Source organism: Lutra lutra, chromosome 5 (assembly GCF_902655055.1).
Source record: "Lutra lutra chromosome 5, mLutLut1.2, whole genome shotgun sequence".
Classification (NCBI taxonomy): domain Eukaryota; kingdom Metazoa; phylum Chordata; class Mammalia; order Carnivora; family Mustelidae; genus Lutra; species Lutra lutra.
Window position 1 is genome coordinate 84,218,553 of NC_062282.1, and position 26,833 is coordinate 84,245,385.

The 26,833-nt window shown below is 38.6% G+C and overlaps 1 protein-coding gene across 2 annotated transcripts in view; it reads right to left on the reverse strand.

The window, feature by feature from the left end:
- LARS1 (leucyl-tRNA synthetase 1) overlaps window positions 1-26,833 on the reverse strand; it is a 72,238-nt gene that overhangs the window by 10,156 nt on the left and 35,249 nt on the right. For both annotated transcript variants that reach the window (XM_047729727.1, XM_047729726.1), the window contains exons 20-29: window positions 26,501-26,713; window positions 24,530-24,587; window positions 21,469-21,532; window positions 10,597-10,780; window positions 9,467-9,557; window positions 7,976-8,116; window positions 6,825-6,965; window positions 6,466-6,576; window positions 3,553-3,663; window positions 312-416 (exon numbers count right to left, since the gene is read on the reverse strand). In XM_047729727.1, coding sequence (XP_047585683.1) covers window positions 312-416; window positions 3,553-3,663; window positions 6,466-6,576; window positions 6,825-6,965; window positions 7,976-8,116; window positions 9,467-9,557; window positions 10,597-10,780; window positions 21,469-21,532; window positions 24,530-24,587; window positions 26,501-26,713 — 1,219 coding nt within the window. The remainder of the gene's footprint in view (window positions 1-311; window positions 417-3,552; window positions 3,664-6,465; window positions 6,577-6,824; window positions 6,966-7,975; window positions 8,117-9,466; window positions 9,558-10,596; window positions 10,781-21,468; window positions 21,533-24,529; window positions 24,588-26,500; window positions 26,714-26,833) is intronic.

The window sequence follows — 26,833 nt, forward strand, 5'->3', positions numbered from 1 at the left end:
ATGAGAGTTTTCTAACGCATTTGAATATAAGATCTCTCCTCATATTTTTAAAAGAGAATTCTGGGAGGAAAATATAGACGCATATAGTTAGTATTTTATGTATAAAATAACTGATAAATGGAATAAGATCACACTATTTTTTCTTCCTGAAACTTCTATACCCACCCATTCTGTTTCCCTCCAAAAATATTTTCGACAAGTGTATCTGGCAAAGGTATTAAACACAGAAGATATTTACAAAAAGCTTTATTATAAAATGAAAGAACTGGATTATATTTACTATAGTTAACTAAATCTCTGGCCCGTCTTACCTCAAGGGAATTGGTCAGGTAGACTATATTCTCCATCAGCACTGCCTGCTCATCAAATTCTAACTGCAAATCCAGAACACGAGGTCCCATCTTCTCCAGATTTTCCTAATAGCCAAAAGTTTTGAAAAACAAAAATCACATTAATGATATGTTGAAAAGAATCCACTTCCTCCAAAGCAATCATTCTTCTCTCAATTGATAAAATATTCAAATTTGAACAGCTAAAGGAAAGGCCTTGGACTCATGGTTTCCCTTATCTGTGTTTGCTTGTTAATGAAATTATTGGCTCAGAATAATTATCACCTCAAGTATGATAAGATTAAGGCAACCCTGAAAAGACTGGAAGGACAAGGTTTTCATTTATAAAAGAAATATGATTTTGTCACTGTTTATTTAGAATGAATTAATATGCAAACCCAAAAAATTCACTTTGACAAGGAATTAAACAAATGTACAGAAGTATCTCTTTAGGTAACCAAAAAGAAAAGAAATTTTTTTTTAATTTTCTAAAATAATACATCTTTAAAGCTAGTTCAGAGAAGAATGAATTAATAATAAACAAAAAAATTTCTACAAATAAAAAAAATTCTAAGTCTTATGGGTACTGAGATAATCCTGTGGCATATGAAAAACAATTTCTTATTCTTAATTTTCCTGAACATGAAACAAAATATTTGCCAAACAAAACATGACCTTCAAGATCCAAGTTCACATGCACAAGTATTGCTAATTACATAGAATGTGCTGCACTTATATGAAAGTGACCTCACATGATTCCTAATATTCCTCCTTCTCATTTACTGTCCAAGTTGTTTCTTTTTCTTTGAAAAAGTCCTAGAAGCCATTTTCTTATTCTCAGATTTAAAAAACACTTTGCAAGTTTCAAACCATTAATATGCCTAGCACATGCCCAATATTACACACACAAAAATATTATTGGTGAACCAGTTCTAACACTGGTTTTCTTTTTTTTTTTTTTTTAAGATTTTATTTAATTATTTGACAGACAGAGATCACAAGTAGGCAGAGAGGCAGGCAGAGAGAGAGGAGGAAGCAGGCTCCCAGCTGAGCAGAGTCCGATGTGGGGCTGGATCCCAGGACCCTGGGATCATGACCTGAGCCAAAGGCAGAGGCTTTAACCCACTGAACCACCCAGGCGCCCCCTAACACTAGTTTCTAAAAGCCAATTCTTGAATCCTGTGTCATTTAACTACAGAACTTTTCAAATCAGTTTCACTGGAATCTGTAAAGTACATCATCAAACTGAATTGCCTTTGCAATAAAAAATGAAATATTTTTGACACCTGGGTAGCTCAGTGGGTTAAGCATCTGCCTTCAGCTCAGGTCATGAATCACGGTCATAGGAACAAGTCCTACAGCAGGTTCCTTGCTCAGTGGGGAGCCTGCTTCTCCCTCTCCCTCTGCCCCTCATCGCTGCTTATAAGCGCTCTTGCTCTCTCTCTCTCTAACAAATAAATAATATCTTGAGGGGAAAAAACCACAATGAAATACTTTGTTGAATCCACATATTGACAATGGATCTGGCATTCTGACCAATGGCACTAGCTAAAGTAGGGAAGCAATGAATTACGAGGATATCGGCAGATGTGTTATAACTTGATTGGTGTAGGTCAATCCAAGATTCTAAATTATTTCTGAAACTTCAAAGACCATAAGGCTCAGAGAGTTGATTCTGGTGTAGGAGAACAAAAAAGCTTTCCTAAGAATACAATTTGCCCCCATACAGGACAAGCTAAAAGTTTTGGTCATCATCAGGCAGGCATCTGTAGACCAGAAGATTTAAGAATGAATCTAAATAACCACTAACGGGGTGACTAGGTGGCTGAGTTGTCAAGCATCTGCCTTCAGCTCAGGTCTTGATCCCAGGGTGCTGGGATGGAGTCCAGCTTCAGGCTCCCTGCTCAGTGGGAAGCCTGCTTCTCCCTCTCCCACTCCCCTTGCTTGTGTTCCTTCTCTAGTTGTCTCTCTCTGTGTCAAATAAATAAATAAATAAAATCTTAAAAAAACAAACAAACAACTATGTTCCTAGTAGCCTAAAAGACACTAATTTACATTTTAAAAAAAACATTTACTGAGACTATTCTTTGATGGAAACTATTAAAGTGTGTTAAATATATTATTTAATTTACTTCTCACAGCACTCCTAAAATTTAGGTTCTATTAATTTCCTCATATAGATGAAAAACCATGTGACCCAGAGAATTTAAGAGAGTTGTCGAGGGTCTAAAAACTAAGAAGTGACAGACAAAAAGGATTTAGAACAAGATTTGTCTGACCCCAGAGCTTGAGCTCTTACGCAACACATAGCCTTCTTTCTGTTCCTCTAAGAAATCAAATAAATCTGTTATTTCTATGAAGAAAGCTGAGTCTAATGCAATGATTCTCAATGGGAGAGGTGGGGGTGGGAGCAGATTACGTCCCCAGAGAAATTTAAAAATGACTGAAGAGGGCGCCTGGGTGGCTCAGTGGGTTGGGCCGCTGCCTTCGGCTCGGGTCGTGGTCTCGGGGTCCTGGGATCGAGTCCCACGTCGGGCTCTCTGCTCGGCAGGGAGCCTGCCTCTCTCTCTCTCTCTCGCTCGCTCTGCCTGCCTCTCTGTCTACTTGTGATCTCTCTCTGTCAAATAAATAAATAAAAAAATCTTTAAAAAAAAAAATGACTGAAGAAGTTTTGGTTGTCACAACTTGAGGGGGTGAGGAGGACATTCTATGGGCATCTAGTGGGTAGAAGACAAAAACACTGCTAAACATCCTACAACGCACAGGGAAGCCTCCCACCACAGAGAACTACTGGCCCACAATATCAATAGAACCACTGCTGAGAAACTCTGGTCCAACCACGATAAACAATGTTTATCCTGTTAAGCTAAACCTATACAAATGTAGTATCTTCGTTCCAGTACCAGGATCTAATAAAAACACCCCAATGTAAGCCAAAAGAACATGCCTCCCTGCCAAACAGAAAAGAAGGTAGAACATAAAGAGACTCATTTAGTGAACAATTCTAAATCAGTTTTTCTTCCATAATGCATATTTCCAAATACTCAGCAATTTTACAGATAAACCCCCGAAATGATCACTCATTTCTCACAACTAGTGATCGAAAAGTACTATTTTTAGCAGATTTCCTGGGAGAGACTATATCCAAAGTTTTCCCCTCCCTTCCACTATCCTATCTAATCATTACTCGCAGAGTAATAGCTGCACGAAGTCCATAGCTTACCTTAATCATGGCAACAAACGGCATCACTTTCTTCATGTATTTCTTCAACTCTGGCAAATTGCCCAGTTCACTAGCAATGACTTTGTTATCAGGCAATTTTCCACTGTTGGCCTAAAAAAAAAAACATTAGGGAAGAATGTGGAGAAAAATATTTTAAAGATAACGCACAATAGTAGATGTGCCCATAGGAAGTCGGCCAGACACAGAATGGTGGCCTCGACCAGTCTGATAGAAAACAGTAGAAAAGAGAGCAGTGGGGCTGCCTGGGTGGCTCAGTGGGTTAAGCCTCTCCCTTCAGCTCGGGTCATGATCTCAGGGTCCTGGGATCGAGTCCCACATCGGGCTCTCTGCTAGGGAGGGAGCCTGCTTCCTCCTCTCTCTCTCTCTCTCTCTCTCTCTGTCAAATAAATAAAATCTTAAAAAAAAAAAAAGAGCAGCCCCATGCATCCTAGGAAAGTGAAAGGTGAACGTGTAATACAGAAGGGAGTCTCCCATTTCCTCTAAAGTTAAAAGATAGATGTTCTTTATGGTAAAGGAGAAAATGGGGCATCTTGTTGAATATTTAATTTTTTCTTACACTAAGAACACTTCTAGGATTGTAACATTAGATCTTATCGGGTAAAAAAACAAAATAGTCTTATAGAGATCTTGTTTGTCTCCAAACTTGTAAAAACACTCACTAGTCATATCAAAATGGAAACTATGTAACTATCATACAAGATTTATAGAATGTCTGCTTTTTTTTAAGATTTTTTTTTTTTTTTAGATTTTATTTATTTATCTGTCAGAGAGAGAGAGGGAGAGCGAGCGAGCACAGGCAGACAGAATGGCAGGCAGAGGCAGAGGGAGAAGCAGGCTCCCTGATGAGCAAGGAGCCCGATGTGGGACTCGATCCCAGGACGCTGGGATCATGACCTGAGCCGAAGGCAGCTGCTTAACCAACTGAGCCACCCAGGAGTCCCCCTAGAATGTCTGCTTTTGAACACTCTTCCTTATAAACTGTTACCACAAATGTGGGGAAAAAAAAGTCTCTGGCTGGCTATCTACCTGTTAAAAATAGTATCACTTCTCTCTAGCCACAAATAAATGCCTGTATCATGTATCATTAATATGCACAGAGTCCCAAATGTGCTGCCTGAATTTAAATTCATTTCTGCAAACACAACTGTCCCCTTCGACAGAGTGTAAAATGAGGCAAGTGACCTCAGAATTTTGGGTGACTTATTTTCTCCCTATAAAAGCATGGCATCAAAGCCAAAGGTTGGGAATGAATCTAAATGAAAATTAACGTATAGTAAGACTTCAGTCAACGTTTACTTTTAATTCTAACTTTTACTAAAGTACACTGGGAAAATATTTTCTCCACTTATCAATGTGCTGCTTTAAAATATATATGAAAGAGAGAAGAGCATAGGAAACGCTCCTTCCCCTTATATCACCAAAAAGGTGCCACATACAACTTAAGAATATCCTCTTTGATCATAAACTTTCTTTCCGTTCTTTTGGATGAAAACAAAAATTTAAAAGAACGCTGATCATTCCAAATAATGCCAAAAGATGATATTACTTTGAAACCATGTATCTAGTAAATAATTACTAAAAAAAAAAACTATAACTTCAAAAAGAACAGCAGTTTTTAATAAAAGATGCATTTTTGAATATCTGGGACATACATTCTATATTTGGTTCTCCTACTGCTTCCCTGAAAATGCTGTTACTAATATGTAACCCACAAAGGCATGACATCATTTTTCTACCCACAAAAGCGGCTTTTACTTTTTCACTTGCCATAAGTCAAAATCTGTAAGCAATTCTAAGTACTAAATTCTATTTCTTTCTTTCTTTTTTTAAAAAATTTACTTATTTGAGAGAGAGAAAGAGCATGAGAAGGGGGAGCTGCAGAGGGAGGGAGAAGCAGGCTCCCACTGAGCAGGGAGCCTGATACAGGGCTCAATCCCAGTAACCTGGGATCACGACCTGAGTCAAAAGCAGACACTTAACCAACTGAGCACGCAAGTGCCTCTAAATTCTATTTCTATCATATACAATCAAATGAGGAGGTAGCTTTCCATAAAAATAAGCTCACAAGGAATACAAAAATACTTACTCTTCTCTTTCCATTAAATTTCCAAATGTAAAAGTTTTTCTGAGTATTTTTTAATTAACTATGAAAACTTCTGAAAGAAAATTTCAATAAAGTTCTCAAAAACAAAGCTAAGGATTTTCCCTTCAGTTATCACTTTATGCTTTGCCCATAATTTCTGTTTTTTTTTCCTCTCTCCTCTTCTTTCAGTGCACCTTAACAATTTGTGTCTATCAGTAACTCTTAAAAGCCTGAGCAAAAATTCCACAACATATACTTTGTTTCCATATTTTGAATGTGAAAGAAAAAGGTAGATGGATTTTTTTCTTCAGGAAAACTTAGAACTATGCTTAAGTATTGTGTTTCCTTTAAACACAACAATCATATTTAATAGCTACTTACCTGACAAAGCCAAATACATTGAGCTCTCCATTTCTATGGGTAATTATTAAACTGACCATTTTGTTTTAAATTACAATGAGGTGAAGGCTTCATGAATCCCAGTGTTCAAGTCAGAACAAACCCGAAGGCAAACTCAGTTCTCTTGCTTCATGATTTCTACCACATATGAGAAAGTCCCACACCTTTTAATTACGTGGGACTAGATTCACTATATTTTTGTATGGAAGTTTCAGAAATGATAAAAAAGATGGCAACTTTTATAGTAACTATTTCAGAGCCAGCACCGCTAACAAAAAAACACTCCATGTCTAAGAGTAATCCCACAAAGCTGCCCGTGTCCTTCTCTAAGACATTGCCAACATCCTAAAAACAACAAGGGCACAGGCAGCACACAACAACGCGGGCGGAACGGCTGCTGCAAGCATCACCTCAAAGTGATTCCGCAGCACTGAAAGGGTGGTATGTTGCCAAGAAGGATAGTTCTTTGCCACGTAGATGGTGCAATGTGAAGGTTTCTGAGGTGGCTGCTTGTCAGTCTTCTACAGGGCAAAAGAAAGGGAAAAAACATTTTATCACTCTTGTATACACCAAAAATGAAAGATCCCTCTCCTGGTATAAACCACTATTGCCGTTAACATTAAGAAGCATACACATCCTACAAAACTGCATTAGCGGTGAAGAGAGCCCGACACATGTGAATGACAGTTGCCTTAATTTTCATTACTAGTAAATGTTACCTGACTAATCACTTTAAAGCAACAACCTTTAAAAAAAAAAATGCCTTCACCTTCCCCTTAGCTGGCATCATATAGTTCTTGAGTCGCAATCTAAGGTCATGTGCTACTTCCATGAGATACTGTGAGGAATGTATCAAGGCTTCATCCACGGGACCTGCCAGAGGCCATGAAGCATTCATAATGGAGTCACGCTTTAAGGGGGAAAAAAAAAAAGTTCAGTGGGCTCAAAGCCACGCAACTATTTTATGGTTCATGATTACAGTTCCATACCAAGCCTACCATCTGTAATTGCGTGCTCAGAGTTCAAACCTGACTACCCATAACACACTTCCACAGCCCCTGATCTAATGTTCCCTAGAATTCAAGCTGTGAAGTCTGACTCTACATTCCTAATTAGCATCCATTTGTACAAGCATATTAATACCCACACACATATGCTCGCTTTCAAAGAAAATTATGTAATGCTAATTTGCCTAAATTTAATCATTATTACATAAATTATATACACTCAGTTTTTATCCTATTAATACATCCAGTATTGAAAGTATAGCCATTCGGTATATGCATCACAAGCACATTTTTACAGTGTTCATGTGTTAAAAAATACAAAAGAGCCTGGCTAATAAAGATGAAAAGAAATTATTAAACCAGCCAATCTGTTTATCTGCAACCCTAGGAGAAATAATTGCATTTATCCTCACAGTAAGGATGCTAATATAATATCCCCGAATATGCAGCCCTACATATGCCAGAAATTTTATATAAAACAAAAATATATGCAAATATACACTTCCCTCTTTGTTTATAAGCTGCTCCTAACAGTCATTTATATCTTTCTCAATATTTTCACCTTTTTAACAGTTGGAAAACAGTCTTAGTTATATAGTATTCAAATCAAATGTATTTTTAAAATATATTCAAATGTATTTTAACATTTTCTAACAAGCATTAGGTGATAAAATGCAGTCACGTGGTTTTAAAATACTTCCACTGTGTGTATATAAATAAAGACATACTCGAGATGTCCATCTAAACAGGAGGCAGTTTCAGTACAACCTGTTGTAATAATTAGGAGATGATGGATCCAACATTACTCCTGAAATATCTTTTTCAGTCTTTTCCTCTTAAATAGCATTATTACTGTATTTATTTAATAAGGCCAAATCAAACAGCCCACAACATCTCAACCACATATAGGTACCTTTCCCAGGAGTGTCCAGATGTGCTCACACAAGTGTGGACAGAACGGAGCCAAGAGAAGTGTCTGAACTTCAATAAAGCGGAACACAAGGTCTCTGTGCATCCCTTCTATGGCCAATTCACGGTATTTATCTTTCGCAGCCTGCAAGATTTGAAATTATTTGCCATTTTTCTCCCCATACTTCTTTAAAATAAAATTAAAAGAAAAAAATCCAGTGCCTCTATTTTAATGCATTTTTAAGCTTTTAGTCTTTCAAAATTCCATAATGAATTCTCATAAAGGTTTTACTTCATTTTTTTTAAGTAATCTCTACACCCAATGTGGGGCTTGAATCTACAACCTCAAGATCAAGAGTCAAAAGCTCTACCAACTGGGCTAGCCAGGCCCCCGGTTTTTCCACATTTTTAACAACTTGCAATTAAATACATATCAGTCTCTGTCAAAGGATATTATGGCTTTATATTAATGACTCTCAAGAAAAATGTTTTAAGAAGACATTTTCTTTTTTTTTTTTTAAAGATTTTATTTATTTATTTGACAGAGAGAGAGAGATCACAAGTAGGCAGAGAGGCAGGCAGAGAGGGGTGGGGGAAGCAGGCCTCCTGCTGAGCGGAGAGCCCCATGCGAGGCTCTATCCCAGGACCCTGAGATCATGACCCCAGCCAGAAGCAGAGGCTCAACCCACTGAGCCAACCAGGTGCTCCAAGAAGACATTTTCTAACAGATATAAAAGTTGTGTGTTAAGGGCTGAGGATACCCTCAACAGCCTATAAGAAAGATATTAAGTATCAAAAAAAGGCTATAAATAGGACAATTGCTATGTTCAGCACTTATCCTTATTTAACCACATCTATGAAAACCAAGTTACATAAATCCCAATGTGATATTTTACAAAACTGATTGAGGAAACCTACATTTTTTTTTAAAGCCCTAGAACTGCCAAACTAGAGGAAACACTGACACCTTGTGGAAAACATCAGAAAATGCTTGATTTCAAACTAGGGGTAATCAATTACAATTTGCCTTATGTTTTATCAATTTAAAAATGTTCTCCTGGGGGCACCTGGGTGGCTCAGTCCGTTAGGCGTCTGCCTTCAGCTCAGTCATGATCCCAGGGTCCTTGGATAGAGCCCCGGGTCTGGCTTCCTTCTCCCACTCCCCATTTGGGTTCTCTCTCTGTCAAATGAATGGATAAAATCTTTGAAAAATAAAAAAATAAAAATGTTCTCCTGGAAAATGTGGCTGACTTTTAGATTTAACCTCTTTACTGACTCACAGCTGAACTAGAAACAGAAAGATTTATATTAAATAAATACAAAAGAGAATCAAAAAAAATTATTTAAAACCACAATTCACTGAATAATTTAAAAACTGCTTGGCAATATTTTCAGTCTCTACTTTAGGTGAATTAACATTATAGCAGAGGGGAAAAGGGTGAAATACGTCATAGCCACACTGATGTACTTTATAGCCACTAAAAGAAGAGCCTACCTGAAACTCAAAAAACCCTGTTTTCAAAGCTTCTTTAAACATCATCTTTTCATAATTTTGATCTGTTTTTATAATTCCTGCATTCATCTCACTATAGAATAGGGAAAAAAAGGTTACTGAGTTTAAATCAAGTACACAAAGATATAAAAAACTGCCACATATACTAGTCAACAGTAAAACAGGAATGCCTGAAACATTTAAGGCTGCTCAACCACAAAACCACTTAACCGCAACATAGTTAACAATGTTCTTGCCTAAAAATTTCTGGATGGAAACTTTATTAGGAAGCCCAAAATGCAACATGAAAACAGCTTAACAAAGGTGGTCAAGTTTACTTGCTGCATTTAAACAAGTGATATTGAATATTAAAAAAATCTTCTCTTGCTACCAAAGGCCCTTCATAATTTAGCCTGATCTGGCCCCAATGTGTCTGATCTACTCTACCCTCCATATACTGTACCCCAAATAAATATCATCTCTTTCCATGGCTTTCTCCTCTCCCTGTAAAAATCCATTCTTCAAGAAACCCAGAATGCACATGCCATCTCCGGTAAATTCCCTCCATCCCTATAACTACACTTGCAATGGGTTCAATGAGTGATTTCTGCTGCTGAACTAGAGTGAAGGACCAAGTCCCATTCATCTTTGTAACAGCAGTTCTTAAGATGGCTCCTGATACAAAGATGATGATAAGTGTTTTTTAAAAGAAAAAAATTGGCATTTCTTTTTTTCTCCTAATCTATTTTTCATTTAACCATTCTGTCCTTCTCTAATGCAGGAGAGCATGGTAAAGTGGTTATGAGCAAGGGCTTTGGAGAAAGAAGCAAATTCATAACCCCCAACTGAAATTACTAGCTTTGAGGCATTTAATATTTAATTTTTCTACGCTTCGATTTCTTTAACTATAAAATAGGGCGAATAATAGCTTTATCATACAAGCTGTGAAACTAAAATCAGATAATGGATGCAAAGTGCTTAGCAGAGTACCTAGAACAAATAAAATGAATTGTAATGAATAGCAGCTATTATTAACATCTAATTTATTTTAGGAGGACAGGAAAAAAGAAAACTTAAAAATGCAGGAGGACTAGGCAACTCTAAAGTACCATGGGCTGCAGTCGACGGATTACCTGGCAAAAACTCTATCATTGAAGGTGCTGGCAGGCCCACTTCTCAGGCTGTCCCAGTTGGCCACCATTTCTTTCACCCACTCCACCCAGGTGTACAGACGGAGGATCCCTGCATCGGCCATGGCTTCCACAAAGTTAGCATCTTCAACAGTGTCACCAGCATCAGCCAGAGCCAAACGCATTCCTGGAGGAGGAGGAGGAGGAGGACAAAGAAGCAGAAGAAGAAGAAGAGGGTGATCAAGTGATGATTTTAAAATGTGGTTAGTGACTATCAACGATGTGTCCAACCAGGTATACTGCAAAACCTACATCAAAATTAAGAAATAGCAGATGCTTTACAGGACTGCCATGGATCAACAACAAAAATAAGAGCCACCAAAAGTAGGATCCACAGAGTTGTTCAAATCTGGGAATCACCAATGTATTGATTTGCATACATTTAGCATCAAAATGTGTTTCTTCCAGGCAACTGGTTGAGTTAATGAGATGAAGTGGTCCTGAATGAATGAGAGTAAGAAAATGATAAACTGGAAATACAGATCCCTATCAACATCTCAGCCTCATTCAGAGGCAGCAAAATATTTTAATACATGAGAGAACACGCTGGTGCCTTACATATACAAAAATATATTTAATTTCTTCTTTCTAAAAGCAGGTACTGCTAAGTTTTCTAAGAAAATTGTACTTTTGTAACCAAAATCTTCCATTCTAAAATATTGAAAAAAAAACATTAATAAGAGCGTAATTAAATTACAAGACACCCTTACAAAGGGACACTATATTAGGACAAAGGAGTGTGGAAAACTCTTTACATTTCAATATGGAGTGATCTCAAATATGAACTGTTAAGTGATAAAGGAAAAGTTCAGAAGACTGTATTGTTTTCTACCATCTGCGCCTAAAGTGGGGAGATGAGAATATGTAACATTAAGTTATGGATGGATTTAATATGCTTTACGATACGCAAGAAGCTCAAAACATTTCATATGTTTTTACTTGAAATAATTTTATACTTAAAGGTCCAAAGACAGCAAGAAAATAGACATAAATGATTTAACAATCTTCTCTAATGTTAATTTGCATAACCATGGTTTCAAAACCAGAAACTAACAATAGTACAATACTATTAACTAAACTATAGACCTCAAATTTCATCAGTTTCTCTTCTAATTCCTATTTCTGTTGCAGGATCCAATCCAGAAAACTACATTGCATTTAATCATTTTATCTTCTTGGTCTCCTCAAATCTGTGACAGTTCCTCAGTCTTTGTCTTTCATGACCTTGACATTTTTGAGGAGTACTAGTCAGTTATTTAACAGAATTTCTTCAAACTTGGTTTGTCTCATGTTTTCTCATGATTAGACTGAACCTATGAACCTCTGGCAAGAATATCACTAAAGTGATGCTGTGTGTCCTCTCAGGACATCACTATTAGGGAGGTGCATGACATTGATATGACTTATTACTGGTGTTGCAAGCTTTCATTACTTAGGTAGTCTGTCAAGTTTTCTCAACTGTGAACAGTTTTTCCTTTTGTGATTAAAAAAAATCTTGGCAGAAATACTCTGAGAATATACAAACATCTTGTTTCTTCCAGAAATATACACCCATTGATTTTGGCAACCATTGGCAGATCTCGCCTGTAACAATTATTTGTGACTTCTGCCTAATGGTGATTTTGTATTTCAGTCAATCTTCATACATTTATTAATATGAATTCTTCTGAAAGGAAAAGCTGTCCCTACACCCCCACTTATTCATTTATTCAACTATTATTTAGATCAGTATGAACTCACAAATATTCAACCCATTCACTGGGTTACAATCCAACACTACCATTTATTCCTTAAATTGTTCTAGCTTAGATAATTGAGAGCTCCTTCCAGTTAGCTCCTGTACTTTTTTTTTTCTTTTAATCACTGAGTGCTCATCATAACAAGTACATTCCTTAATCCACATCATCTATTTTGCCCATCCCCTCACCCACTCCCCTCTGGCAACCATCAGTTTGTTTCTATTGTTAAGAGTCTCTTATGTCTTCTTTTCCCCTCTCATTTTCCACATCCCCCTCCCCGTCATACAGTCATCTGTTTTGTTTCTTAAATTCCACATGAATAAAATCATATGGTAATTGTCTTTCTCAGACTTACTTCACTTAGTATTATACTCTCTAGCTCTATCCACGTGGTTGCAAATGGCAAGATTTTTCTTTTTATGGCTGAAAAATATTCCAGTGTGCATGTGTGTATACATACATCTTCTTTATCCATTCATCAATCGATGGACACCTGGACTGCTACCATATCTTGGCTATTGTAAACAATGCTGCTATAAATATAGGGGTGCATGTATCCCTTCGAATTTAGTGTTTTTATGTTTTTGGGGTAAATACCCAGTAACGTGATTACTGGATCATATGGTAGTTCGATTTTTAATTTTTGAGGACCCTCCATACTGTTTTCCACAGTGGTTGCACCACTTTCCATTCCCACCAACAGTGTACAAGGGTTCCTTTTTCTTCACATCCTCACCAACACCTTTTGTTCCTTGTGTTTTCGATTTTAGCCATTCTGACAGATGTAGGTGATAGCTCATTGTTTTGATTTGCATTTCCCTGATGATGAGTAATGGTGAGCATCTCTTCATGTGTCTGTTGGCCATCTGGATGTTTTCTTTGAAGCAATGTCTGTTCATATTTTTTGCCCATTTTCTAACTGGATTATTTGTTTCTTGGTGTTGAGTTCTATAGGTTCTTTATGTATTTTGGATATTAACCCTTTATTAGGTATATGATTAGCAAATATCTTGTCCCATTCTGTAGGTTACCATTTAGTTTTCTGGATTGTTTCCTTCTTTGTGCAGAAGCTTTTTATTTTTATTTTGATGTAGTCCCAATAGTTTATTTTTGTTTCTCTTGCTTTGGGGAATCTATCTAGAAAAAATTTGTTATGGCCAATGTCAGAGAAATTACTACCTATGCTCTTTTCTAAGATTTTTATGATCCAAGATCTCACATTTAGGTCTTTAGTCCATTTTGAATTTATTTTTGTGTATGGTGTAAGAAAGTGGTCCAGTTTCATTCTTTTGCATGCTGCTATTCAATTTTCCCAACACCATTTGTTTAAGAGGCTATCTTTTTCCCACTGGATAGTCTTTCTTCCCTTGTAGAAAATTAAATAACCATATAATGTTGCATTCATTTCTGGGTTTTCTATTTTTTTCCATCGATCTATATACTTATTTTTGTACCAGTACCATGATCTTTTGATTACTCTGTAAGCTCTGTAATAGAACTTGAAGTCCAGAATTGTGATGCCTCCACCTTTGCTTTTTTCAAGGTTTTTCAAGGCTACTGGGGGGTCTTTTGTGGCTCTATAGAAACTTTAGGATTGTTTGTTCTAGCTCTGTGAAAAACGCTGTTGGGGTTTTGATAGGGAATGCACTATATGTGTAGATTTCCAATCTATGAGCATGGAATATCTTTCCATTTCCTTCTGCGATCTTCAATTTCCTTCATCCGTGTTTTAGAGTTTTCAGAGTACAGGTCTCCTACTTCTTTGGTTAGGTTGATTCCTAGGTATCTTATTATTTTGGGTGCAATTGTAAATGAGATTGTTTTTTTAACTTCTCTTTCTGCTGGTTCATTACTGGTATATAGAAACACAACAGACTTCTGTACATATATTTTGTATCCTGAGATTTTGCTTTGTGTATCAGTTCTAGCAGTTTCTTGGTGGAGTCTTTCAGGTTGTCTCTATGCAGTACCACGTCATCTACAAGTTGTGTGACTGCTGAGGCTAGGACTTCCAGTACTCTATTGAATAAAAGTGGTTGAGAATGGACATCCTTGTATAATTTCTGACCATACAGGGAAAGGCTCTCAACTTTTCACCATTAAGGATGATGTCAGCTGTGGATTTTTAATTTAAGACCTTTATTATGTGGAGGTATGTTCCCTCTAAACCTACTTTGTTCAAAGTTTTTATCATGAATGGATGTTGTACTTTGTCAAATGCTTTTTCTCCATCTACTGAAACAATCATATGGTTCTTACCCTTTCTCTTACTGATGTATCATGTTGATTGATTTGTAAATACTGAACCAATCTTGCAACCCAGGAACAAATCCCGCTTGACCATGGTGAATGTTTTTTGTTTTGTTTTCTTTTTACTATATTGTTGGAATCAGTTTGCTAATATTTTGTTGAGGACTTTTGCATCTATATTCACCAAGAGATACTGGCCTCTCGTTCTCTTTTTTGTGGTTTTTTTGTTTTTGTTTTTGTTTTTTTTTTAAAGATTTTATTTATTTATTTGACAGAGAGAGATCACAAGTAGACAGAGAGGCAGGCAGAGAGAGAGAGAGAGGGAAGCAGGCTCCCTGCTGAGCAGAGAGCCCGATGCGGGACTTGATCCCAGGACCCTGAGATCATGACCTGAGCCGAAGGCAAGCGGCTTAACCCACTGAGCCACCCGGGCGCCCTCTTTTTTGTGGTGTTTTTATCTAGTTTTGGTATCAGATTAATGTTGGCCTTATAGAATAAATTTGGAAGATGTTCTGCCTTCTCTATTTTTCAGAACAGTGTAAGAAGAATAGGTATTAACTCTTCTTTAAATGTTTGGTAGAGGGGCACCGGGCTGGCTCAGCCAGTGGAGCATGTGCCTCTTGATCTCAGGATTCTGAGTTTGAGCTCCACACTGGGTACAGAGATCACTTAAAAATGAAATCAATCAATCAATCAATATTTGGTAGAATTCACCCATGAAGACATCTGGTTCTGGACTTAATGCTTGTTGGGAGTTTTTTGATTACTGAATTCAATTTCTTTGCTGGTAATCAGTCTATTCAAATACTCTATTTCTTTCTGTTTCAGTTTGGGGGGTTATATGTTTGTAGGAATTTATCCATTTCTTTTAGGTTATCCAATTTGTTGGCATACAGTTTTTCATAATAGTCTAATTGTTTCTGGTGTTTGTTCTTATTTTTCCTCTCTCATTTGTGATTTTATTTGGGCCTTTTCTCTTTTTTTGATGAGTCTGACAGAGGTTTATCAATTTTATTTTTTTTCAAAGAACCTGGTTTCATTATCTGTTCTACTGTTTCTTTAGTTTCTATATCATTAATTTCTGTTCTAATATTTATTTTTTCCTTTCTTTTGCTGGTTTTAGGTTTTGTTTTTCTTTTTCTAGCTCCTTTAGGTGTAAGGTCAAGTTGGTTATGGGAGATTTTTCTCGCTGCTTTTTTCTTTTTAAGATTTTATTTATTTATTTGACAGAGAGATACAGAGAGACCAAGTATGTAGAACAGCAGGCAGAGAGAGTGGGAGAAGCAGGCTTTCTGCTGAGCTGGGAGCCCAACATGGGGCTCGATCCCAGGGCCCTCGGATCATGATCTGAGCCAAAGGCAGCCACTTTGACTGAGCCACACAGGCGCCCCAGATTTTTCTTGCTTCTTTTTTTTTTTTTTAAGATTTTATTTATTTATTTGACAGACAGAGATCACAAGTAGGTAGAGAGGCAGGCAGAGTGAGAAGGGGGAAGCAGCCTTGTCGCTGAGCAGAGAGCCCGATGTGGGGCTCGATCCCAGGACCCTGGGATCATGACCTGAGCCGAAGGCAGAGGCTTTAATGCACTGAGCCACCCAGGCACCCCTTTTTCTTGCTTTTTGAGGTAGGCCTGTATTGCTATAAATTTCCCTCTTAGAACCACTTTTGCTGTGTCCCAAAGGCTCTAAACCATTGTTTTCATTTGTTTCCATGTACTTAGCTTTTTTTTTTTTTTTAAGATTTTATTTATTTATTTGACAGAGAAAGGGATCACAAGTAGGCAGCGAGGCAGGCAGAGACAGAGATGGAAACAGGCTCCCTCCTGAGCAGAGAGCCCGATGCAGGGCTCAATCCCAGGACCCTGAGATCATGACCTGAGCTGAAAGGCAGAGGCTTAACCCACTGAGCCACCCAGGCACCCCTCCATGTACTTTTTTATTTCTTCTATTTCCTGGTTGACACATTTCATTGTTTAGCAGAATGTTATTTAACCTCCATGTATTTGTGGTCTTTCCAGATTTTTCTTGTAATTGACTTGTAGTTTCATAGCATTGTGGTCAGAAAAGAAGCATGGTATGAATCTGACCTTTTTTAAAAAATAAGATTTATTTATTTATTTATTTGACAGAGAGACACAGGGAAAGAGGGAACACGAGCAGGGGGAATGGGAGAGGGAGAAGCAGGCTTCCTACCTAGCAGGGAGCCTGATGTGGGGCTTGATCCCAGGACTCTGGGATCATGAACTGAGCCAAAGGCAAACACTTAATGACTGAGCCACCCAGGCACCCCAACTTAGATATTTTTAAATTCGTGGAGGCTTTCTTTGTGGTGTAATATGTGATCTATTCTGGAGAATATTCCATGTACACTTGAAAAGAATGTGTATTGTGCTGCTTTAGAACAGAAATGTTCTGAATATATCTGTTAAATCCAACTGTTCCAGCGTGTCATTCAAAGCCATTGTTTCCTTGTTGATTTTCTGTTTAGATGATCTGTCCATTGATATAAGTGGGTGTGAAAGCCCTCTACTATTACAGCATATTATCAATCAGTTCCTTTATGTTTGTTACTAGCTGTTTTATGTATTTGGGTGCACAAATATTTACAATTCTTACATTTTCTTGTTGAACTGTCCCCTTTATTATATTATTATATGGTATCCTTCTTTAACTCTTGTTACAGTCTTTATTTTAAAATCTATTTTGTGGGGTGCCTGGGTGGCTCAGCGGGTTAAAGCCTCTGCCTTCGACTCAGGTCATGATCCTAGGGTCCTGGGATCGAGCCCCACATCGGGCTCTCTGCTCAGCAAGGAGCCTGCTTCCCTTCATCTTTCTCTGCCTACCACTCTGCCTACTGTGATCTTTGTCTGTCAAATAAATAAATAAAATCTTTTAAAAAAATAAAATAAAATAAAATCTATTTTGTCCGGGGGTCGCCTGGGTGGCTCAGTGAGTTAAGGCCTCTGCTTCGGCTCAGGTCATGATCCCAGAGTCCTGGAATCGAGCCCCGCATCGGGCTCTCTGCTCAGCAGGGAGCCTGCTTCCTCCTCTCTCTCTGCCTGCCTCTCCGCCTACTTGTGATCTCTGTCAAATAAATAAATAGAATCTTAAAAAAAAAAAAATATTAAAAAAAGAATAAAATCTATTTTGTCTGATATAAGAATTGCTACTCTGGCTTTCCTTTGACATCCATTGGCATGACATATGTTTCTCCATCCTCTCACTTTCAATCTGCAGGTGTCTTTAGGTCTAAAATGAGTCTCTTGTAAGAACAACTGGCTGGCTCTGCTGGTAGAGAATGCAACTCTTGATCTCAGGGTTGTGAGTTCAAGCCCCATACCACTCTTATTTTAAAATACACATGTTTGGGCGCCTGGGTGGCTCAGTGGGTTAAGCCGCTGCCTTTAGCTCGGGTCATGATCTCAGGGTCCTGGGATCGAGTCCCGCATCGGGCTCTCTGCTCAGCGGGGAGCCTGCTTCTCTCTCTCTGCCTCTGTCTACTTGTGATCTCTGTCTCTCAAATAAGTAAACAAAATCTCTAAAAGAAAAAAAATACACATGTTATTGGGCGCCTGGGTGGCTCAGTGGGTTAAGCTGCTGCCTTCGGCTCAGGTCATGATCTCAGGGTCCTGGGATCAAGTCCCGCATCAGGCTCTGTTCGGCGGGGAGCCTGCTTCTCTGCCTACTTGTGATCTCTGTCTGTTGAATAAATAAATAAAATCTTTTAAAAAAAATACAAATGTTGGGATGCCTGGGTGGCTCAGTGGGTTGGGGCCTCTGCCTTCGGCTCGGGTCATGATCTCAGGGTCCTGGGATCGAGCCCCACGTCGGGCTCTCTGCTCAGCGGGGAGCCTGCTTACCTCTCTCTCTCTGCCTGCCTCTCTGCCTACTTGTGATCTCTCTCTCTCTCTGTCAAATAAATAAAATCTTTAAAAAATAAATAAATAAATAAATAAAAATACAAATGTCATTAACGTTTGATGGAGCCACGGAGTTTCCTAAGTCTATTTTCATTTTGCATAATTCTTTTTTTCTCTTTTGTTCAGTTTAATTACTTTCCATTACTCTGTCTTCTAGGCCATTAACTCATTTTTCTGCTTCTTCCAATCTGCTAGTCATTCCATCAAGCACCTTTCTCATTTTGTCTATTGAGCCCTTTTTCTCTGTGATGTTATTCCTTATCTCTGTGTTAACGGTCTCAGGAAGATCCTCCACTCTTTTCTCAAGTCCAGTGAGTATCCTTATGACCACTGCTTCAAATTCTCTATCACGCAAGTGACTTACATCTGTTTCACTTAGATCTCCCACCGTGGCTCTGTCCTATTCTTTCATTTGGGACAAGTTTCTCTGTCTTCTCATGTTGTCTAAATCTCTGTGCCTATGTTAGGAAAGTCAGCTATGTTTCCTGTTTTGAGGGTGATGGCCTTATGATGAGGAGGTTCTGTAGTGCCCTACTGTGTAGTATCCCATTCCCCAGGGCCTGGCACTCCTAGGACAGTCTCCAATGTGCTACATATGCTGTTTTCTCCTGGCCACTTTACCCTTCAGACCAGTGGTTTGCAAAGGCTCTCTTTGCTTGTTGTGAGCAATTTGGTCCCTGGCCTGAAAGTGGTGGCATTTTAACTAGGTGTGCTCGGGTCTGCTTGTGAAATGAGATCTGTCACTGCCAGAACCAAGGCCACATCAAACTCTTGGGTTGAGAAACACAGTGTGGTCAGGGGTTTGAGCTGGTCTTCTGGGGAAGGGAGCCCACCAAGCTGGGACTGAGGCAAACAAGACTGGGAGGAGTGGTTTTACCAGAGCATGGAGGGGTGGGACTTGGTGTAAGCAAGTTAGATGGCAAGTGTTAGCACTGTGCTGCTTCCAGCAGGGGGCCCTACGCATATGCTAAGGGGTGGGGAAGGGAAATGGCGCCTGCCAATTCCTTTGTTCCTAGAGGGGTTTTCTCAATGAACACAGCCTCTCCGTGATATGCTCTGAGATGAGCAACTAACCTCCCTATTGTGTGCTCCAGGCACTCTTCAGATCACCTTCCATGCTGAATGTCTACACCATGTTTGCCAGCCTTCTCTCCAAGAGCAGCCCCAATGTCCTTCAAGCTCTCCCAGAACCAAGCACAGTGAGCTTTAAAACTCCAGGCTTTAAGTGCCACTGGTTTCAAGAACTCATGAAATTCAGGCCCTCTCACTTTCCAAGCCGATTGCTATGGGGATTTGTTTTCCCCATGCACTCCCCTGTGAACTAGTTTGTCATATGCCCTTCTCTGCAACTGCTCCTACCTCCACACTTGCCCCCCCACCCTCACCCCTGCAAGGTTCAGTGGTCATGACCTTTTTCTCTCTCAAACTATATCTCGGCATTTCCTACCTTCTTCAGTATAGCATCTTCTCTGTCTTTAGTTGTGGAGTTTGTTCTGCTAGCCTTCAGACAGATTTCTGGGTTATTTAGGATGATTTGATAGTGCCACGATCTTCTGTCTTAAATAAATCTTTGTCCTTGCAAATGTCCTCATCCTTACTGAAACACTTCCTTATTTTCTGGCACCTTAAGATGTTTCATGCTCATCTTGTATTTTTCCTACTCTAGCCCACCAATCAATCACTTCTCTCAGGCACCTGAGTTCCATTTATTGGAGACCAAGATCTAAATGCCAGGTGTGTCCCTGTTACTAGTGTGTCACTGCTCATAAGCCTTCTCGGCAGACATGGCTAGGGATATGTACGCATGTATACTAACCAACCACACATATCTATATTTATTTTTACATCACTCTGTCTATATATAAAATTAAAACCTTTGGAAATTGCCAATTCCAATCCAACACCATAGGGTACAGTCTAGCATTCCCCCTTTATTATCTGTATCTTTTTAACAGTGAGCTCTCATCTACAATAGATTTATTTGTTCAATCCCAGTAAAAGCATAAAATTAGCTTCAGAATTGCTAACCTACACCTCATGTAAGAAACAGTTTTACTAATTACAGTATTTGTGTGTAGTTCTTTTTGGCTTACAGCATCCAGTCAAAACACTGTTTTTAAGGTTAGTTAGGTTAGTTCTTTCCCAATCCCTTCAGCATGGCCTCAAACTGTGCTAGCCAGGATCAGTAAAAAAACATGCCATGAGGACCAAAGCAATCAAGGGTTCCTACAGGTCAGACAGTGCATCTCCTCCCTTGAAAAAGTAATGATGAAATGGAATAGTACTATGGCCAAGGAGAAAATATTTCTTGAAAAAAACGAATGCTCCAGGATCAAGTCACCTATATGTATATCATGTATGAAGGAAATACTTTGCAAAAGCTTCATAATCAATATCTCTACAAACCAACTCTTTAACCTTGTAAGTAGTAAGAAATTAGAAACAAGCCAGATAGCAATTACAGTGAGTTTCTTTTTTAAAAAGACTCTAATAATCTTAGCTTGAATGTGTTCCTAAACAGATCCCATCGGCAATTCTTACGTTGTTTATACACAAAGAAAACATGAGTATTTTAAAGTACTGGAGGGGCGCCTGGGTGGCTCAGTAGGTTAAAGCCTCTGCCTTTGGCTCAGGTCATGATCCCAGGGTCCTGGGATTGAGCCCTACGTCGGGCTCTCTGCTCAGCAGGGAGCCTGCTTCCTCCTCTCTCTCCCTGCCTGCCTCTCTGCATACTTGTGATCTCTGTCAAATAAATAAATAAAATCTTTTAAAAAAATAAAATAAAATAAAGTACTGGAAAAGCAAAAGAAAAGAGCAATAAAACTGAAATAATAATTTTAATTTGCCTTCTATAATCTGGAAGGAGTCAGACTCTATATAAGAGCAATAATAAAAAAGTATACTCACCATCGGCTGAAAATTTGTCGATTGCTTGGGTCAAAGTAAGGAAGTTGCCTGTGGACTTGGACATCTGAAATAGAAAGTCAATGATCAGTTATTATTAAGAATATATATAAATAAAATAAACCAAATCAGCCAAATCAATGTAAGTAGGTTAGCCACAATCAGATAAAGACAAAAAAAAAAAAAATTTAAGAGAGAAAAAGGAAAAAATATCTTGCACTAATTTTACAGAGGTGGACACTGAAATCCAGTTAACATAGTGACTTGTCTGGGTCACTCAGCTAGGCAGGGATGGAGCTAGGACAGGGTCTCCAGTCTGGTATTAAATGCACTACTCTTTCCAGTAGATTATACTGCCCCTTAGGAATCGGTTTAGACATGTATAATGATTCCACTGTATCTCTGGAACGTTTCTGGGGTCATAAAGAAGAGCTTTAGAGCAACTAGAATCATTCAGAAACAAATGGACTGGCATATGACGTCAGAGTTAGGGTTTTAGGGAACTTCACTAATGTCATTTAAAACAAGTGGTTGTGAGGCACCTGGGTGGCTCAGTGGTTAAGCCTCTGCCTTCAGCTCAGGTCATGATCTCAGGGTCCTGGGATCGAGTCCCACATCGGGCTCTCTGCTCTGCAGGGAGCCTGCTTTCTCCTCTCTCTCTCTCTCTGCTTGCCTCTCTGTCCACTTATGATCTCTCTCTGTCAAATAAATAAAATCTTTAAAAAAAAAAAACAAAAACAAGTGGTTGTTTCAAGTCGTGCTCTACCTGAGGGCACCACATTTAAGGACACACTGTGCACAGCCTGCCAATCTTTACTATTTAAGAATTTGTTGTCTTTGGGGTACCTGGTGACTCAGGCAGTTAAGTTCCTGCCTTCAGGTCAGGTCATGATCCCAGAGACCTGGGATTAAGTCCCACATGGGGCTCCCCCTCACCCTCTGCCTTTCTCCCTGCTTGTGCTCTCTTGCTCCCTCTAGCTCTCTCTAGGCATCGCTCTCTCAAATAAATAAAATCTTAAGGAAAAAAAAAAAAGCATTTGTTGTCTTTTTTTTTTTTTTTAAAGATTTTATTTATTTATTTGTCAGAGAGAAATCACAAGTAGGCAGAGAGGCAGGCAGAGAGAGAGGAGGAAGCAGGCTCCCCGCTGAGCAGAAAGCCCAATGCGGGGCTCGAACCCAGGACCTGGGATCATGACCTGAGCCAAAGGCAGCGGCTTAACCCACTGAGCCACCCAGGCGCCCCAGCATTTGTTGTCTTTAACAGAACTTTGCTGATACCAAAGAGAGGTTATAATCTAGTTTTCTACCACACTGCAATGAAGTATCTAGTTCTAATAAAATCAGTACAATGTACAGTATGACAGCTTTGAGACCAAAGAAAATATCACATTATAACACAATTTATATTTATACACATATATACATACATGTAAATACATATATAGTTCTACTTCACCTTACAAAGTAAAAAATGAATTTGATAGTCAAAAGTCCTTGTGGATCTAACATGCTTCTAATCAAAGAGCTGTTTTTCAGTCTAATACAGAGATTTTTTTTTAATTTTTTTTTTAAATTTTATTATTTGACAGACAGAGATCACAAGTAGGCAGAGAGGCAGGCAGAGAGAGAGGAGGAAGCAGGCTCTCCGCTGAGCAGAGAGTCCGATGGGGGCTCGATCCCAGGACCCTGGGATCATGACCTGAGCCGAAGGCAAAGACTTAACCCACTGAGCCACCCAGGCGCCCCCAGAGATTATTTTAAATGAACTTCTATATTCCCTTTCAAAATTAGGGCACCAGTTAAAAATGATGTTTCATTTTGCAATTCGTACCATCTGCTATTTGTTTATATCGACACCTATTTTCATTATGACAGACATTCATAGCAAATAATACTCTTTTCCAATTAATATTCCATCAGTTGTAGCAAAATGCACTGATTGTAACAGAATCAACTTGCTACAAATATTCTCACTAAGAAATAAATAACATGGCAATATTCAGTTTATGTGAGGAGGGGTACCCTTTTCAAATGTGCACAAAAGCATCATAGGGGCAAGCAAGGGCTTTGTAATGGGGTTTGAAGACACTGATGAATGAGATAAAGTCTTATATAGCCTATTAAAAAAATCATATATATTAGTAGTTTTAACAATAGCCAAAGCAGTAGTAGCATAGAGAGATATATGTTATACTGCCTGGAAGAAGCATTAAATAACAGTTAAGATTCCTACAAATTCCAAAATTCTATTATTTTAATTCAGTGGCTGATCACAGTAGAAAACAAATCCCACCAAGTATTTTCTCAACTTAATGAGAAAGATATTCTAGGGTCACAACGTAGGATTTTTATATTTCTTTTTTTTTCAAGATTTTTTTTTTTATTTTTTTTTTTTTTAAGATTTATTTTATTTTTTTTTAAATTTATTTGTCAGAGAGAGAGGGAGAGAGAGCGAGCACAGGTGGACAGAATGGCAGGCAGAGGCAGAGGGAGAAGCAGGCTCTCCACCAAGCAAGGAGCCCGATGTGGGACTCGATCCCAGGACGCTGGGATCATGACCTGAGCCGAAGGCAGCTGCTTAACCAACTGAGCCACCCAGGCGTCCCGATTTTTTTTTTTTAAAGATTTTATTATTTATTTGACACACAGAGAGAGATCACAAGTAGGCAGAGAGACGGGGGAAGCAGGCTCCCTGCGGAGCAGAGAGCCCGACACGGGACTCGATCCCAGGATCCTGAGATCATGACCTGAGCCGAAGGCAGAGGCCTAACCCACTGAGCCACCGAGGAGCCCAGATTTTTATATTTCTTATATCTCTCTCTGTCTCCTCCAGTCACAATTTGTATCACCTTCTACCATTCTAACTACAAATGTTAAAATGGGTAAGTTTTCCCAGTTCTTCCCCTCCGTTATTACTATTTACTCCACTTACTCCCTAATTTATGCTGGTAGTCCTAAACATTTTAAATGGAAGATTAACAATGACTTTTACACTCTCTATTTCTTTAAAATGTACAACTTCCTACATCTGCAAAGTTCTCGGCATAATTTTAAACTTTCTTACCTTCTCAGAGTTGAGGAGGAGATGTCCATTTGCTCTCACAGCAGCGGGCCATTTGTCACTTCAGAGGTAAATGTTTAAAGACAGAAAATAAAACTTTAAGGTTTGAGTCTAAGGTTAAGAAGTTGAGGTAAATGCTGAAAGCTTTATAACAGTTTGCTAAGACAAATGTACAAATGTCCTGCTCTTAATAGAAAACAAATGAAAACAAGAAGTGCCCATTAGTAAAGGACTGGTTACATAAACTATGGCACAGGCATACACTGAAATACTATGTAATAGGTATTTTAAAAATATAGGAAAGAATATATAAGAAATATGTGGATATAAATAGATCTTAGAAGCATACTATTACATGGCGGGGTGGGGGGGAGTGTCCACAGTGTGGTATCTTTGTATAATTAAAAAATAAATAAGCATGGGGTGCCTGGCTAGCTCAGTCCAAAGAGCAAGTGACTCTTGGTCTTTGGATTCTGAGTTCAAGGCCCACGCTGGATTTTGAGTTCAATATTTATTCCTTAAATAAATAATCTGATGCTAGTTTATTCATAAACATATCATCCAGAAGAAATCATAACAAAGTAGTGGCAGGGATTACCTATAGGAAGTAGAGTGGTGTAGGGGAAAGGGTAAAAGTTCCCTTTTTTTTTTTTAATGAACTGTTTGAATTTTTGAACTATGTAAGTACCACTCATTCATTCTAGCAATGAGACTATGCGAGGATAGTGGTTGAGAACAAGAGTCCTGGAGACAGGCTGTAGGGTTTGCATCCTCACTGTGCCATTGCTGGGTAACTCAGGGTGAATTATTTGAGCTCTCTAGGCCTCAATAAGGTTCCTTGTCTGTAAAACGAGGATATTACAGAACTTCCTGGAAAAGTTGTAATGAAAATGAAATGAGTTGTTATAAGTGATTAGAACAGTGCCGGGTGTTACTGATAATTATTACTTACAAGCACTTGACATTATTACTTCCTTATAATTTATAAAATCTAATACATGTTCAAAAACTTGATGCAAAGGGATGAACACTACTCAACTATATTCCCAATAAGTATTTCTGAGATATCCAGTTTCTCCAAAAATACATTTTAAACAATAACAACAAAATAATTGGATAACATAAGATTTATTTTATTCCTCTACTTCAAAATCTTCCTCTTATTCTTGAGAAAGAAAATGCAATCTCATTCTAAATATAGGAGGTCACATGAGATTGTTCTGGTGATACAAAATAAAATTTAAACAGAGGGAGGGGTCTGTTTCCTCGGCTACTTGAGAGACTAAAGGAAAGGCACAGAGACATATTTGGATCAAGAGGGAAGATGATAGAAGTATTACTTTTGAGCATACAGGATTAAAAATGACACTTAGATTCAGACTCTGCTCAAAATACCACTACCAGGGATACCTGGGTGGCTCAGTCAATTAAGCGTCCAACTCTTGGTTTTGGCTCAGGTCATAATCTCAGGATCATTGGACTGAACCTTGTGTCAGTCTCTGTGCTGAGTGTGGAGCCTGTTGAACATTCTCTCACTTCCTCTCCCTCTGCCCCTCCCCTCCCTACTCTCTCTCAAAGGGAAAAAAGAAAAAAAAAGAACATCACTACCAACTAATGCTGTAACCTTGCGGCTCTCAGCTCTAAAGGGATGTTTCCTTCCAATTCTAACATTCTAGGCTCTGTCCTGAACCTCCTTTATTTCTGCATGTAAGAGGTCAAAGAGTCACAAACAGGTCAAGTAAAGTACTGAAAGGCTGTCAAGGTACCTGAAATGTGATGTGCTTTGGTGAGCCCAAGGTAAATAGGAGGATTTCTGGATGTAACAGAGGAGAAGGCGTGCTTTCTGCTTCATTTATACGCTCAACAGAAGAAAAAGACGGCAACTGGCAAACCTAACCATGCCTTGCAGAGTAACTTCTTAAATATTTGACATCACAAGGCATAAATTTAGTCTGCAGCCTTTTTAGCACTCACCTTTGCTCTGGCCACATAGCCACATGATTATAAAGGTAATATGAAAGATGATTAGGAACAAGATCCTTGCCAGACACTCGGAGATCCACAGGATACCAGAACTCAAATTCCTGCTTTAACTGATCTAATTTTTCCTTTGGAATCTGAGTCTTGGGAAATGGAGCCTCCTTGAAGAAAACATAATCCCAAACCTCCTTGGTCATCTGTTGCGATCTGTATTAAAAATAAAACAAACAACAAAACATACAGATAATTTCTTTGAAGGAATCAAAATATTCATCTAATCATGAAGTAGGAATCTCTTAATATAGCTACACTAACAAATGATGACAA